The 15,772-nt window shown below is 35.4% G+C and overlaps 1 protein-coding gene across 2 annotated transcripts in view; it reads left to right on the forward strand.

Moving 5' to 3' along the window:
- Window positions 1-15,772, forward strand: part of CPED1 (cadherin like and PC-esterase domain containing 1) — a 255,853-nt gene that overhangs the window by 121,394 nt on the left and 118,687 nt on the right. For both annotated transcript variants that reach the window (XM_054692593.1, XM_037512247.2), the window contains 7 exons: window positions 623-790; window positions 2,029-2,133; window positions 3,645-3,814; window positions 7,538-7,608; window positions 9,744-9,794; window positions 13,811-13,997; window positions 14,682-14,850. In XM_054692593.1, the coding sequence (XP_054548568.1) occupies window positions 623-790; window positions 2,029-2,133; window positions 3,645-3,814; window positions 7,538-7,608; window positions 9,744-9,794; window positions 13,811-13,997; window positions 14,682-14,850 (921 nt within the window). The remainder of the gene's footprint in view (window positions 1-622; window positions 791-2,028; window positions 2,134-3,644; window positions 3,815-7,537; window positions 7,609-9,743; window positions 9,795-13,810; window positions 13,998-14,681; window positions 14,851-15,772) is intronic.

Genomic DNA, 15,772 nt, shown 5'->3' on the forward strand with positions numbered 1-15,772 from the left:
AGATTTAATTCCTCAAACATATTTGTCATCAAAAAATGTTCTTGGGAGCAAGAGGATTAAAAAAAGTGACTGAACTAGTCTATTAAATACTATCTCAGAATTTGGTTTGGGAAAGAGGGAAAAGGAACAAAATAAAATTATGTACAATCAGATTTAACTTCACATTACATTGGTTGGTTTTCAAACTATTACACAAGGAGAATGGTTATATTACATACTGCTTAGACATTTGATTAAACAGCTCAAAAGTCATCCATAAAATTTTCTATGAATCTACATCTTTAGTCATTTGTTCATTATTTCATATACATATTTAAGATCATTTGTATTATGCTTTTAAAAAATTATTATTCAGAAGGTTATATTATCTTCCATGAACACAAATTCTCCAACAGTAAAGGACTCCAGAATAAACTGTGATAATACATTAGTTTTCTTGTGAAGAAATGTATCTTTCAAAAGAACATAACTTACGTTTTATAAATCTGTTGACCTCCTAAAACACCACTAGATGTCAGTTCTGATCTACAATCCAACAGTAAATGAATCATGACAGGAATAATTTCACTATATTGAAAGAAAATCAATGAAAAATATTCACTGTGCCTTTACTCTTTCACAGGTACATGAACATTTAAACTTTCAAGATGATGACAATATCGAGTTTGAGGACCAAAACACAGAAAAACTCCTTTTAAAAGACACTTACAACCTTCTCCTCTCTAATAAATCTTCGTTTTCCATGTTTTCTGACATATTTCAGAGACCTTCTAAATCAGATCTATTTAAGGTAATTGTATATTTTTGTGCTGAAAATGTTTTTTTCAGGATATTCTTTACATGGTGCCACTTTATTGTGCAGTGAAGTAACTTGATAATTTCATTTGAAATTAATTTGCACTAGTTGTGTTATACTTGTTAATATTTTTCTAACCTGAGACTAAATATGTGAATGAATGATTATGATGCAGTTATGGGTTGAAATAAAAGAAAACAGTTTCTAAGCTCTATGGCAAGTTTATGGATATTATGAATAATTGTCTGAAATAGAATGCTAGAACTTTTTAGAGGCACTCTAGAGTAATAATGTGTGTTCTAGATTGCATTGGAAAACAGGAGTAATACTAATTTTTTTAAGCATAGACATCTGGTTAACTTTTTTGCTTAGATGCTATTGATTGGAAGTTATTGTTTGAGTAACATTAGTTAATTTTTATGGCATGTCAGTACAATTTTTCTTGATGCATCAAAAAAATCTGTATAGATTGCTAAGTACAGTAGTATGTATTTTTCTCTTTGTATCTCTGTTTTGAAATCTGTAATTGGAAAATTTGGAAGAATATTGATGTTTTATGGAGAAATGGGGAAGATGTAAAATGACCGTATAGACTGTTGCTCCTTATGATTTGTTTCGTTCGAGAGTGGTTGTCAATAAAAGCAGTCTCATGATGGACTGCAGTGGTAGACTAAGGGCAATTTGGTGGTGATAATACCTGTTGGTAGTATCCAAATGTTACTGAAATTAAAATTAAAAAAATTGGAAAAACATTAGAATCACTCAACCCAGAAAAGAACAGTAATGAATGCATCTTTTGCAAACAGGGATGCATTTGAAAAAGTCAATGTAGGGGAACTGGGGGGTATCTACTTTTTATTTCTGTGAAATTCCATAATATTTCTGTGAAATTCCAAAATGAGGTTTGCATGTAAATTTGCTTCTCCAATCTCTAATAATCTAAAGTTAAAGAGGACTCTTCTTGAATTCCCACACTACCACACATATTCTTACCTTCCTGGACTTATCTCACCAACCTTACTACTCAAAACTGTGGAGCTATGCCATACATAAGGTTCTCTATATTCAAACATGGTTCTAACAAATGAAAGTTACTATGTATTATTTAGCATTAAAGAGCTCCACTTTTTAAGGCATTCAAATTTTGATTGGTTTATGAGTGAAAAGCAATTAGACTAAACAATCTGGCTTTGTAGCAACTATTTAAGAATTTTTTTCTCCTCTTATTATAGGGTGAAAATTATCAAAAGGAACCAAATCAATGCCTGTCTTTAGAGGAGATTAACTCAATTATGACTTTCATAAAGGAACTTGGGAGCCTGGGACAATTCCAGCTGGTAAAACAAGTGACATTTGATTCCTCTTGATTACTGAGATTATAGGAGATCAGCCATAAGCTATTAGATTTTGACTTCAAATTGAGTGAAGATATTTCTTTAGGAAATGGAAGTCTTTATAAGCTTCTTTCTTTTTAGAGATCTAAATATGAAGTTGTACAGAATGCATATTCTTTGGCAGTTTGTAAATATGTGACTATTAAGGGGTAAAAGACAATGAGATTAGTGGGATTTGACAGTTCTTCAGGGGAAAATGTCAAGAAAATGAATAAGCTTTGCTTTTACCTTTGGGACAGTTACCTGTAACCAAAATTTCTTTCTATTTATTATGATCTTTTGTTTGTTAAAATCAATATTGTTAAACAATATGTTAGAATGCTAATTGAATCTTAATGTGTTATAATTCTATAGCAAACTTCAAAAAAGAAATTTTGAACAATTATAACAGATTTTAGCCTTAAAAGTGACATTTCTTTTCTTCTCTGTATTTTCTTGGGATCTGTTAATGTACTGGTCATTATCAAAGGAATACACACACACATAATAAGTGTGTATTTGCTCAGTACTTGCTTTATGTCTACTTCTGCCACTTTGCCACTTATATAAATAAACTATAACAGATTCATATTTTTTTACCTAAGATGTTTTCATATAAAACACTTTCAAATGGCAGTTTTAAAATTCCATTAATAATTTATTATTAACCTGTGCCAAACATTTATTTTTTTACTTTATAAAAATCTGTATATTCATATACTACTTGATTGAGTTATAAGCCAACTTATTGAAATAACTAATGAGTGTCAGACACTTATTTTTATAATTTAACTCCATATTTTAGAGGATTCAAAGTAAGCTTGTCACCCCAAAGGTAATTTAATTTATGGAATATTTTAATGAATTTAAATAGAGTATAGAATAAGTATTACACGTAGGACAGTTTAACTCAATACTATAAAAGATAATCAAAGAGACCTGGTCTTATCCTTCAGGAATTCATAAATTAAGATAGTGTAATTGTGAGAACATCTCTTGGCACAATGTGAGGGAGAACTGAAGATTTATTTTGCAGGAGAAAGGGCAAACCCCAATTTGCTGACTTTCAGAGTAGAGAGAGGATAACTATATCAATTTTTCTGGCAGAATTAATATCCCTCACTCTGACATATTCACTTGTAACCCCAGGGGATTTCTCCTCATCCTTTTCCTGCTTCATTCTGTTAGGCAACTATTTTCGGTTATCAAAAGGAAGGAAAAAACTTTTCCATTCACTAAAAAGCAAAAAGAAAACTCACCCCATTTGGGAATATGACCAATAAAATTAGTTGCTTGTAAAAAGATGCATTTACTTTGACAGCTGCACAGAAAATTAAATTATGGTAGCGCTAATGGATTTTTAATAAATATCTGATTTTAAAAATCTCTGAATAAGTTAAAGATTTTCCTAGTAATACCACATTTTAATTTGTTTTCCATAAGTTAATCTGATATTCTGTCTGAAAAATCCTCAGCTCTTCCCATCCACTGCTCCTGGGATTCAATCTTTGATGCGTGAATTCTATGACATGGCAAATCCTACGGGAAAACCTGCTTCGGTCCTAACCCAGTACTGGTCTCTTTTAAATGTATTTGAACGATTTCAGCTCCTGAATAAAAAAGCACAGCTACATCCACTGGAATGGTAAGAGAGCCACAAATTTGAATTGTGCAATCCCAAAAGTCTCTAGTCTAAAGATTGATTTCAAAAGACTTTGCCTACATTAAAAGAAAGCAACAAAAAGAAGTGTGTCCAAAAATTCATGCTCTGGAAACTAAGATTCTTTAAAACATTAAAACCATAATGATTCTAGTGGTCTTCAAACACTGTAACAAAAACAGAAATCAACAGTGATTCAAACCAACAGGACTTGATGCCACTAAAAATCATGTTTACGATAAAGTTTCAATCTCACTTCAATTCTAATCTCCTACTAAGGGATATATATCCTTGAAACACAAAGATATTAGGTGAAACTGGTTTTGTCCATCGTCAGAATAGATTCCTTGTGGTCTATGTATTTGTTTAGTTTTTCAGGGGTGACTTTTGGGAAAAACCTACCCAATTTTATAAATATGTTCTATCTCTGCCACAAGAGAACTATGTATGTATGTGCATGCATGCAGGTGTGTATGTAACTCTGTTGGTATTTTTTGTTAAGAAGATAGAATCTCTGAAACTTGTGGTTGGGAGAAAGGGTGTTGGCCTCCCATTTTCATTTCTATTCTAAAGAGAAGAAACAATGAGGGATGAAGAGGGAGCCTCTGCCAGGTGAACATGTGAACACCTCTCAGTTTGGTGAAAAGGGGCAACACCTAAGGTTTTGCCTGCTTCTCTTTTATACAGTGGAATGAAGGGAATATCTAACTTTTCTTAATACTTGGAAGTAGTATACTTGACAAAAGACTTTGTTTGGAAAATCAAGTTTGTTTGGTTTTTAAGATTTATGTATTTATGCATACAAGACCTGGGGTACAGGCCAGAGATGTGGGGGTGGGAGGTGGTGAGAGGATTCACCAGAGACAGAGTGGGGAACAGAACAGGCAGATGTACTGAAATACATTGCTGAGGGGAGCAGCAGGTGAGACAGGAGAAGTCTGCTGTGCCATGTGGGGAGCTCCCTGGCTGGGGATTGAACTCATACTGCAGCGGCTGTGGACAGCTTCATAGGCTGTGTCTCAACCCCCTGCGCCACCAGAGAGGCCCCTGAAAATCAAGTTTTAAATAATATGAATGAATACCCCTTTGTTTGCACTTACTCAGATAACCCTAGAATGTCTGCCATTATCAATAGAAGAAGTACAAACTGATTTACCAAGGAATCTATTTAAATCTAGGCTTAAGTTCCCTTGGTATGTGCAAGCAGTTTTGGAAAGTTTATTTCCTAAGATTTTCTTATATTCCCTCTACATGAGAAAGTTAAGCAATTGACATCTTAAATTCAGATATTGACTTTAATCCTAACCCAGACTGAGTCTCTTCCAATAGTGAAAGTTACTAACGGTCAGTATTGACTGCATAGTTAGAAAGGGTCAGGACATTTTAACCAGCTTGGATTCAAACATCCCATCTTGGAAGTCTATTAATTACAACAGGTAAAGCTGTGATCCCTTGGAGGCTCAGTTTTCACATCTGTAAAATCTGGATTCTATTGCTTACTGAGCAATATTTTAGGGGGACACCATGCATGGCATGGTGTCTGGAATGTATCAGCTCAGACAGGTGATTTGTTTGTCCTGTTTCTATACCACCTGAAGGTGAATTTAGCATCACTAGTGGAAGTATTTTTTTTCCTTTTGTTAGAAAAGCAAGACAAGTTTGAGGGACTTATCTAAGTAAACACTGATACAAGTAAACTTTGTTTTGTATCAAGAAGCAATTAGATGCATTGCTTTTAGAACATTTCAAAAATGAATACTCAATTCTAATTATCTTCAAGTTTACCTGTGACTATATATATATATATTTGTATATATTGAAATTTATTTATATATGAAATATATATACATATTTCATTACGATTCATGCATATACACAATTTCCAGATAAGGTAAGGAGGTGCTGAGAATAGGATTCATTTAGTCAAGCCACACAACTAATAGAAATACTGGGACACTGACCTTTCACCCATGGTTCAGTCTCATTCCAGTATGTCACACAGACAGGGAGGTCAGGGACAGTCATTCACCATTGCCCTTATCTTCACAATGATCACCTCTCATTTTTTCCTAGGGAAAATCCCAGTTTTACATACTTATAATACCCATGGGATGTAATGCATCATCCTTCCTTTAAAATAAAGATCATCTGCTTATATTCTAGATACAAGGCAGGGATAGATTAAGTCAAGAAAACAAGTTACACAATAAGACAGTTGTGTCTGTGTACTGATGTTCAGAATCCAGAGGTCCCAAGAGAATTTGTTAAAACCTAAACAGTGAAAATCTTAAAATCAATGTTTGTGAATTTTTTGCTAATTTTCACTTTAATTGAAGTTATCAGTGTACTTTTTGTGATAATCATGTGCCTTCCTTGAAAATCCACATTTTTAAATAAAATAATTTATTTACAAAAATAATTTATCACAACAAAATCACCTCTGTCGGATACCTAACATGCAAAATATCTAATTCAGTTGATAGTAGCAAATTCAAATTTATGTGTAATTTCAAATTCAATTTATGTGTAATTTAGCATTGAGCTTTTATGAGTTTTACTTGTTTTTGCTTCATATTGAATTCAGAGATTTTTTAAAAAAAATTTGGCCTTGTAGCTAACCAAATTTCAAATAAACAAATCTTAGCTTGTGCTTGCGTTATCTGTTTTTTTCATCACTTGGGAAGAGGGAACTATTTTAAATTATATCCTAATTACTTTGTCATATATCAAAGGGGAAATTGTCTCTCAAAAATAGACTGCAGTAAAATTATCACACCTCCCTACATTGACAACATTTTAAATTCCTTGATTTTTTTTTCATTTTTTTCCCTTGGTTCGTCTTAATTCCTATCTGATGTTTATATTTTGAAGGAACTGAATATGCTTTATTCATCTCTACTACAGTGCCCAGCACTTAACTGGGACAAAAAAATATTTGTAAAATGTAATTTAACACAGACCATTGGATTTAATTCTCATGGCATTCCTGTGAAGTAAAGCCAACATTGTTATCTCCATTTTGCTGGGATATTCACAACACAACATAAGAAAGTCCTGTCACAGCCTGCCCAGTATTCTCTCATCGTGACCAAAAAGTATTCTGTCTGTAATTTAGATTATCTTGGTCTCAAAATTGAGGAATTTAAGGGCAATCTGGTGGAAAATTTAGTTATACAGCAGAAAAATATGGCAAACATCAAGCTATAATGGACCCTTACCATTTATTTAGTTAATCAGAGTTTAAGGATAGAAGTCTTGGTAAGACAAAGGTCATTTTTTGCATGGTGTACTCATATTTCTTGCATTATACACACACACACACACATTCTTGTCAGTCTGTGGCTCAGAATTTCTAAGACTTCTCGTTTAATGACTGTAACTTTGGCCAATCAGATTCCAGTAAGAATGTGTTTCTGAATCACTTGTGTTGGACACGGGCTATCAGAAACTGCTTGATCTTGGATGGAAGAGGGACTGTACTGTTTGCCCTGGTTTTCTTCAAATGTGTTTCTTTTTTGATTAAAGTTGATGAGATATCCACCTACCTCGATTGAGACAAAACTACCAGTTTTGAGGAATGAACTCCAGTGTTTCTCTGTGTTCATCAAATAACTGTGCTCCCACCCCACACAAAGATAGTGTGTTTGATGTACTTTGCATGAATTTTGTCCAATTCATTATCCAGAGTGTTTGGCATTCCCTTTGCAGGAATTCTTTCACAGAGAATGCAAACATTGAGAAACCACAAGTGCCATCAGATGCAATGGGAAATAAAAAAGGTAAAAGGAAATACTTCTGCTTATTTCAGCATGAAATAAATATTTTGAAAAGCACAAAATGTTTAGCTTCATTAGCAATCAAAATTGATTAAACTAAGAAACATTATCTTCCTTCAAGTTTGGAAAGATTTTTTCCTCTTAAGAGAATAGGAAGAGGGACTGCCCTGGTGGTGCAGGCAGTTGAGTGCCATGCTGTGAAACTGTCCCCATCCTCTGCAGTGTGGGTTCGTTCCTGGCCAGCGGGAGAGAATCCCACGTGGCGAGGCAGACCTTTCCTGTCTCGCCTGTTGCTCCCCTCAGCAGAGTATTTTGTCAGTCTTCCTGTTCTGTTCCCTGCTCTGTCTCTGGTGAATCCTCTCACCCTCCCAGGCATCTGGCCTGTACCCTGGTTCTTGTATAAATAAATAAAATCTTAAAAAAAAAGAGAGAATAGGGAGAGTGTAGGCAGCTAAGCATTCTCTTGCTGCTGGGTGTATGGACAAATTAGATGAAACTTTCTCAGGGACTATTTACTACACACAAGAAAAGCTCTAAATGTTATTCTTCCATATTAGAAATTCTGCTTCTAGATACCTATTGTAAGGAAAAAAATAAGAATATATAGAAAAATTTAATTACATGAAAGATTAAATAAGAGAAAAAATAGAAAATGCCTAATAGTGGTTGGTTATATAAATTAAGTGGTATGAATAAATAGAAATAAATAATTTATTTAGATAAATAAGTTGTCATCAGCCAACAAAATACTATAAAGCCACCCTAATATTCTGAAAGAATATTTTTGACATACTATTTAATGAAACAATTGGCTCTGAGCAACATGAACCACAAGGAAATTTAATGACCATTTTTATTTTCTCTTTAAGCCTTATTTCTATTTTCTAATTTTTTCCTTTCCAAAAATTATATGTCAGCTTTTTGTCATAAAAAAGAAGCTATTTCTCATTTTAAGAAGAAAATTAATTTCTCGTATTAAGAGAAATATAATTTTTCCTTCTAAAAGTCATATGTATACTTAAAAAAAAGTTTTCTATTACACATCAGTTTTTATTTCATTGCAGTGGTTCTCAATTTATACATACAACCTCTTCCCCCACCCCCCTATCAGCAGTAACAGTAGTGATCCCCTGAGGAGTCTGGAAAATTCAGATCTACTGAATCAGAATCTCTGGGTAAAAGACTCAATATGTTTAACAAGCCTTTCAGCTGATTCCGAGTCTCCCTGAAATCTAAGAACCACTAATTCAATAGAATCAAATATAATGGAATTTGGTCAGTAGGCACAGAATAACTGTTGATAAACCGCTGTTCTGATTGTCTTTTTCTCACCATTTTTTCCTTTTTAAAATATTTTAAACTTAAGCTTTTTGAGTGTTTTTATTCTTTTTTGTGTTCCATAAATATTTATTGAGGGGTGTTTTAACAGATGTTTGACTGGGCCTCCCCGGTGGCGCAGCGGTTGAGCGCTGGGTTGCGAAGCTGCCCGCAGCCTCTGTGGCGCCGGTTCGATCCCCGGCTGCTCCCCGGCCACTAGAGGAGGGTCCCACATGGCGCGCAGACCTCTCCTGCCGCCCGCTGCTCCCCTCAGCAGTGTACTTCGGTCCTTCTGCCTGCTCTGCTCCCCGCTCTGGCTCTGGTGAATTCTCTCACCCTCCCGCGCTTCTGACTGTACCCAGTGCATGTATAAACGAAAAACAAACAAATAAAGAAAGAAAGAAAGAAAACATGCCTCTATAAAAAAAAAAAAAAAAACAGATGTTTGACTGAATTCAGAAGCTTTGAGTAAATATCAGTTGAGCCAACTTGGTGCAATTTCTGCGATTATGCAATTTAGGCCAGAAGATCCCAGAATTAAAAGGAATCACCATAGAGCTCCTTTTAGCAATAGATGGCATTTACACTGTATATTTTTCTCCCTTAATTTTTTAATTTGAAATAATCGTTCTTCTAATGAAATTTAGTTAATTTATTTTGTTTTGTGTAGTTTTCCACTGAACATCAAAGTGTTTACTGAAGTAATAAAAGTTAACTACATATGTGTTTGATTAAATCATCCTGGTTGAGGTTAATGAATTTGTATTCTTTCTATTTTGGTTAATAGTTGTCATTTTAAATTTATGTTTCTTGTTTTTTAGCCGCGGTTCCAAAATTTCTGAGTGACACCAAAGAAATACACTGTGATAATGGTGAGTTCCAAGTGAAGTGTTACAACCACATAATTAATAGTTAGGCACAGCTCAGCTTTGAATAAATCATCATTTTATCACATTTGGTATCCTTAGACTGCATCTATAATTTAAGTACCGTTTCAGAAGTTAAGAGATTTATGAATGAGGTAATAGCTATCTTGCCTACAAAGGGCATTTTTTATTTTCTATTTTTAAACATGAAATGTGATGTGTATGTGTGTGTTTAAGGACAGAGACCTGCAAACTCATTTTGAGGGGTCTGGAGTGCTAAGGCTTTAACTTAGAAATTGCTCAGTGGAAAAGCCTCATTATCCCTTTTATTCATTGATTTTGGGGGGTCTTATTCTATCACAGAGATTCTCTTTATGCCAGATTATTGATATAATGGAAAGTCCTTGAATCAAATTTTCCTTATAACAATTGAGAGCTTTGGAGCCAATTTTAAATTTACTTTCTTAAAATTTATGGATTTTTTACCAAGGTGCAATCAAGAAAACTTGTAGAGTATATACTTCAAATATTATCTAGATTTTCAATTTCTTCACTCTGTTCAGTATTAATCAAGTAGTCTTATAAATATACTGTTCTGGAGAGTTTACAGACTTTTCTGGATCACAAGGCAGGTTTTGATATTCATTATTCAAAGCTTATGAATCATCTTAATATCCTATAATAATATGATGGGAAAAATAAGAGTTCTGGTTACCAGGTTTATTTTTGAACAATATATACCTTTAAAGATATACATATTTGTTGCTAAAATGGTCACTTAGATAGTTTAACTTTTCACAAATAAAAAAAAAAATTGTGGCAAAACATTACAGCTAAAAAAATAAAAATGTATGGTGAAGCCCTAATTTATTATAAATAAAACTCACCTAATTTAATAATATCTAATTTGTATTCTCCTACTCCTATAAAAATACATGCTACTCAGTTCTCTTGGGAGACTGACCCATAGTGTAGAGGAAAGTGACTTGAGTGAGAACTAGGAGCAAGATGCGAATAAATGTTTTTTGAGCACTGGTGTGTGCCAGACCCGGGGTGACCATCAGGAAAGTCACTTTAAAGTCTTCTATTTTCTCACTTTAAAATGAAGTGATTGAATGGGAAGATCTCATTTTTTCAGCTCCCAGGTAACATGGTGTAGAGGCTGTGAACATGATAGATAAGCTTTTCCACCTTGCTCTTGTTTTTATGTGGATATAAACTAGTCCTACCAGGATCTTCACAATTAATCTTCCTACTTTTATGGTATCATATAAGATTAGAGAAATAACTTGATGATGCCTCAGAACAGGTGGGATTATCTTTTAGAGTCTAGGCTGTTCTTGTGTATGTTATGAGTTATGATCATGCCTCAAGAGGGCAATAAAATTCTGTGGTTTAAAGAAATCCATTAAAGCAACCAAAGCTTCAAACAGCTGTCCCATGTATACTTGCCAAATAGGTTAAGCAGCCTGTGACCACCGTACCTCACGCTGGGTTTTACGTAAATCTAAGGTGAGCTGGCCTGAGACAAGTTGGAACAGGATTGGGAAGGATGCCAAGGAAACTCCAGGTATCTGTCGGCAGTGACACTGATGATTCAGTTGAAGGTGATGTCAGAAGTAAATCAGCTTTCAGGCAGGGATCTGGGGTGCAGCACTTAAGTCAGAGTTAGAGTTTCTGATGAAGCCAAAAATATACACTTGTTAGAAACTTGCATAAGAGGATGATGATTACAGTTTTGTCTTATCTGGGCTGAGCTTTAATGGTATAGTAGGTAAACCCCACTGAAAGCATCCACTACCAATAGAAAATATAAACTGCAGAAAAAATGAAATCTCAGTGATTTTTAAAAATAGATATCCTTTTCTCAGTGGTTATCAGAAAGGAAGGTGAAAGGGAGGTGAACAAATAAGGACAAAAGGGGCAATTGTATGGTGAAGGATGGAGGTGGACTTTCAGTGGTAAACTGAATGTAATATATACACATGTAGATTTTCCTTTTTTTAAAAAAAGATTTATTTATTTATTTTATACAAGAACCGGGGTAAAGACCAGATGCACGGGAGGGTGAGAGGATTCACAGCGGATTCACTAAAGACAGAGCAGGGAACAGAACAGGCAGACTGATGAAATACACTGCTGAGGGGAGCAGTGGCGAGACAGGAGAGGTCTGCCCCGACATGTGGGACCCTCGCCAGCCGGCCAGGATCGAACCAGCACTGCAGAGGCTGCGGAAAGCTTCACAGCCCGGCGTTCAACCGCATGCGCCACCAGGGGAGGCCCTACACATGTAGATTTTCATGGAAGAATACCTGAAGTTTGTATAATGTTATAATGCAATACCACTTTAAAAAATCCTATTAAGTAAGAGTACATCTTCTGTGACTACCATCTTGAACAATTATTCATTTAACCGGTCCTGAGCTTGAAAGTATAGGTATTTATATTCCTTTTCTGCCTGGGAAAATAGTTCTCTTAAAAGTACATTATGTTTCCCTGAACTCCAGCTTATTTAAAGTGTGATGGTTGAGTTCACAGTCTCCTCTTGAATCATATCTCACAACCAACATAGCCTGTTTTACTGTGCCTGTCTCAGTACTTTGAACAGAATATGCTGGGGGGGGAAGTCTTTCATGAAAAAAATGATGCATTATTAGTAAGTGGTTGTATAGTTTCCTACAGCAAATTCTGTCATCTTTTTGTTGCTGTGTTGCTAAACATCATTGGACATTTATTTTTTTTAAAGATTTATTTATTTATTTATACTTTATTTATTTATACGATTTATTTATTTATTTATTTATTTATTTATTTGCACTGTGTACAGGAGGGTGAGAGAATTCACTAGAGCCAGAGCGGGGTGGGGAACAGAATAGGCAGACTGATGAAATACACTGCTGAGGGGTGTAGCGGGCATGGCAGGAGAGGTCTGTGGCTCTATGTGGGACCCTTACCGGTGGCCGGGGATCGAACCGGCGCTGCAGAGGCTGTGGGCAGCTTCACAGCCCAGCGCTCAACTGCTGCACCACCAGGGGAGGCCCTGAACATTTATTTTAAATGCATTGCAAGGATCCTTTCTCTTTTACCAATTTCTATAGGATGTCCTATGTTTGTCTTTGCTGAAATGTTGTTGCCTATTAAGAAGCATTCATGGACAATATTTCTGTTAATTTTTCTTTGAAAGACATTTGCTAAGCTACTTTGGAGTGATATGTTTATTCTATACATTAATACAGTACAATTTAGCAATGACTGGTAAATGTACCTACAAGGTTATTTTTCTTTTTTCTCCCCCAGATACATTTGTAAAAATTAAGTTACCAAATAGAAACACTTAAAAAATGATTTAGAATCAAAATTCTGAAGTAATATACTGGATTCTAACAGGATTGAACAGAGTATATAGGATTTCTCTTTCATACTTTAGGGTACTTTCTGAGATTGAGGTGGACTTGGGGGGGGGACTCTCAGCATGCTCTGTGGATGTTTCTGTATCTGACTGTTTGGTATACTATTGGCATTCATATTCTTCCTTTCACCCTACTGCCTTAAGCTACTGTATCATTCCGATGGCAGTTTAATGACATTCCCCAAAAGAAATTTTTCTCATTCCCTGCCAGCATCCTTCTGTCACCACTCCATAGAGCCATCACTCCCTTCTACACACTTGCTAGATACATGCAGTAAATGCCATGAAAATGTTATCAATCCACCGGAGAGACATTTCCCCACCTTCTGTGCCTTTAGAGTTTTAAGAGCTGAGCAAAAAAATATCATCTGTCTAAAACCAACTAAAGTTAACAGCTGTTACATGAGGTAAAGTCTACCAAATTTGACAAACAGAAAATCCAGCTGAAGTCACAAATCAACTATGATCAGAATAGTAAATAGAAAATCAGCAGTGAGGGCTAAAAGTTGTTAAAAGGAATATTTTTAAAATAACACCTTAATCACACATCATTTTAAACATTATCCATTTCACAGTTGTCTTTTCTGTGTCATTGTTTTTGTTTTTTTAACAGATAAAGATACACAATGTTATATCAAGCAGATCTTTACACATCCGAAATTGGAACTAAATCCTGAATTTAACCCAAAGATCACAGATTATTACTCTGAAGTCCCATTTGATGTGGTCACAGTGACAATTGGAGCAGAGGCTTCTAAGTGTCGGTGCAAAGTGTGCCTGCAGGAGCCAGCGGGACCAAGGTATGGGGTGCTGACCTGGGTGGCTGGAGACAGCAGGCTGGCTAGTGGACATTCCATGTGCCTTTGAAAGTGGTTCAGTTTAGGGGTTGATTATTTCATAGACATACAGACAAAATGTGTGGACTTACTATCACTCAGTGGGATTTTTTTTTCTATTGACACTTTTGAGAATTGCCAACACCTTTGGTTTGTAATTTGAAACAAAGCATGAACTCTTATTACATTGTGTGTTCTTGGCAGGGCAGACACTCATGAGCCCACACTACTGGGACAGGGATAAGCTTGGTTTCCCTGGAAGCTGAGAATCTAAAGCTAAGAAAAAAGATGCAAGTCTGACCACATGGGCCTCTACCTAACACTACCACATGACTGTGCAATTTGTTTCCCAGTTTTGTGTCATGGTCTCTATATTTTAAAAATGTATTGAATTGTTGTATTAAATGAGATAATGTAGGATCCTATCAGGTGGATAAATAGTTCCCTTCCCTGTTGAGCATGACTTACTGTCATAACAAAGTACCCCACACCAACATTTTAGGTTTCTTATGAGAATGTAAAGACATCATTTCTTGTTTATACATATTGTCAGAATTTGATAAATACTCATGTATGAACCCATTTGGAGTGAATAAATCTCTCTCTCTCTCTCTCTCTCTCTCTCTCTCTCTCTCTCTCTCTTTCCAGCTTTGCCAACTACCCTCTAGGCTTAGGCATGAACAAAATCTCAATGCTTGTGGTGGATGAATCTTCACCACAGGGTGAGAGCCTCACCACATACAAACTCACCATCTATCGAGAAGACCGGCCAAGTCTACCCTTGTTTGAAGACTTCACAGCATGTGGTTTTGTGCAGGTAAGTAAACTTTACCTTTGTACTTGGGTTGAATTGGGAGTGATCTGCTAACACAGGTGAAAAATGCCAAATGGAAATTGTAAGAAGAAAATGAATGCTTTTAAATCCAAACGCTGGTCTCGTTTCAAAAGAGCAAGTGTTCATCTTGTCGTGAGTGACTTTCTCTTTGGTGTGGTGGCTTCTCCGTGTATTTCTTATGTTCGGTGAATTTATCGTGGTTAATATTGAAAAAAAAATGCCTAAGTGGTCACACTTAACTAGGAAATTGGTTTTACATTTCCCTTCTAAATTGTGCTGTGTTTCTTGGATTTTTTCCTGAATCTACTTTTGAAATTTTTAACTAGATTCAGTGGAATTTATTTTAAAGAATTAGAAGAAACTGTATGAAACTATTCTACAGAAAGGATACCAGATGAATGAGATTAAATTGTGTGGGTAAATAAACTTTTCATCCAGTGTCATAGCTTCATCTTTCCTGAAGGCTGTCATTTCTCTTGTGAGTAGCACGTAACCATTTTGTACCCCTGATGATTCTTCAAGAGAATGAATGGACTTTGTCTTGTTTGGTGGTTCTCTTCTGTTTTTTTTCCTCTTTTAGTAATTTTTATATAACCTGTCTCACATCTTACCTCCTCACTGCAGGTGGTTCCAAGGAAGTTATAGTAGGTATTCTTATCACAACTTTTGATTCGCTCAGGAAGTGTCATTGTAATGTGTGTCTTGGTCTTGAAGGTTTATATGCTGCCAGGAGCTCTGGAGCTCAGAGGGTTAGCAAAAGGGAGAAACTGGTCAACTGGGTCTCAGTGAGAAGGATGGAAACTAAAAGGAGTTTATTTGATGTCACTCTGGAAGGTGTAATGGGGATACCACAGAAGTATAAAGCAGTTTTCTAAAGCTCAAAACTGCCCAGAGGATAATAGTT

Source organism: Talpa occidentalis, unplaced genomic scaffold (assembly GCF_014898055.3).
Source record: "Talpa occidentalis isolate TD23 unplaced genomic scaffold, MPIMG_talOcc4v2.1, whole genome shotgun sequence".
Taxonomy (NCBI): domain Eukaryota; kingdom Metazoa; phylum Chordata; class Mammalia; order Eulipotyphla; family Talpidae; genus Talpa; species Talpa occidentalis.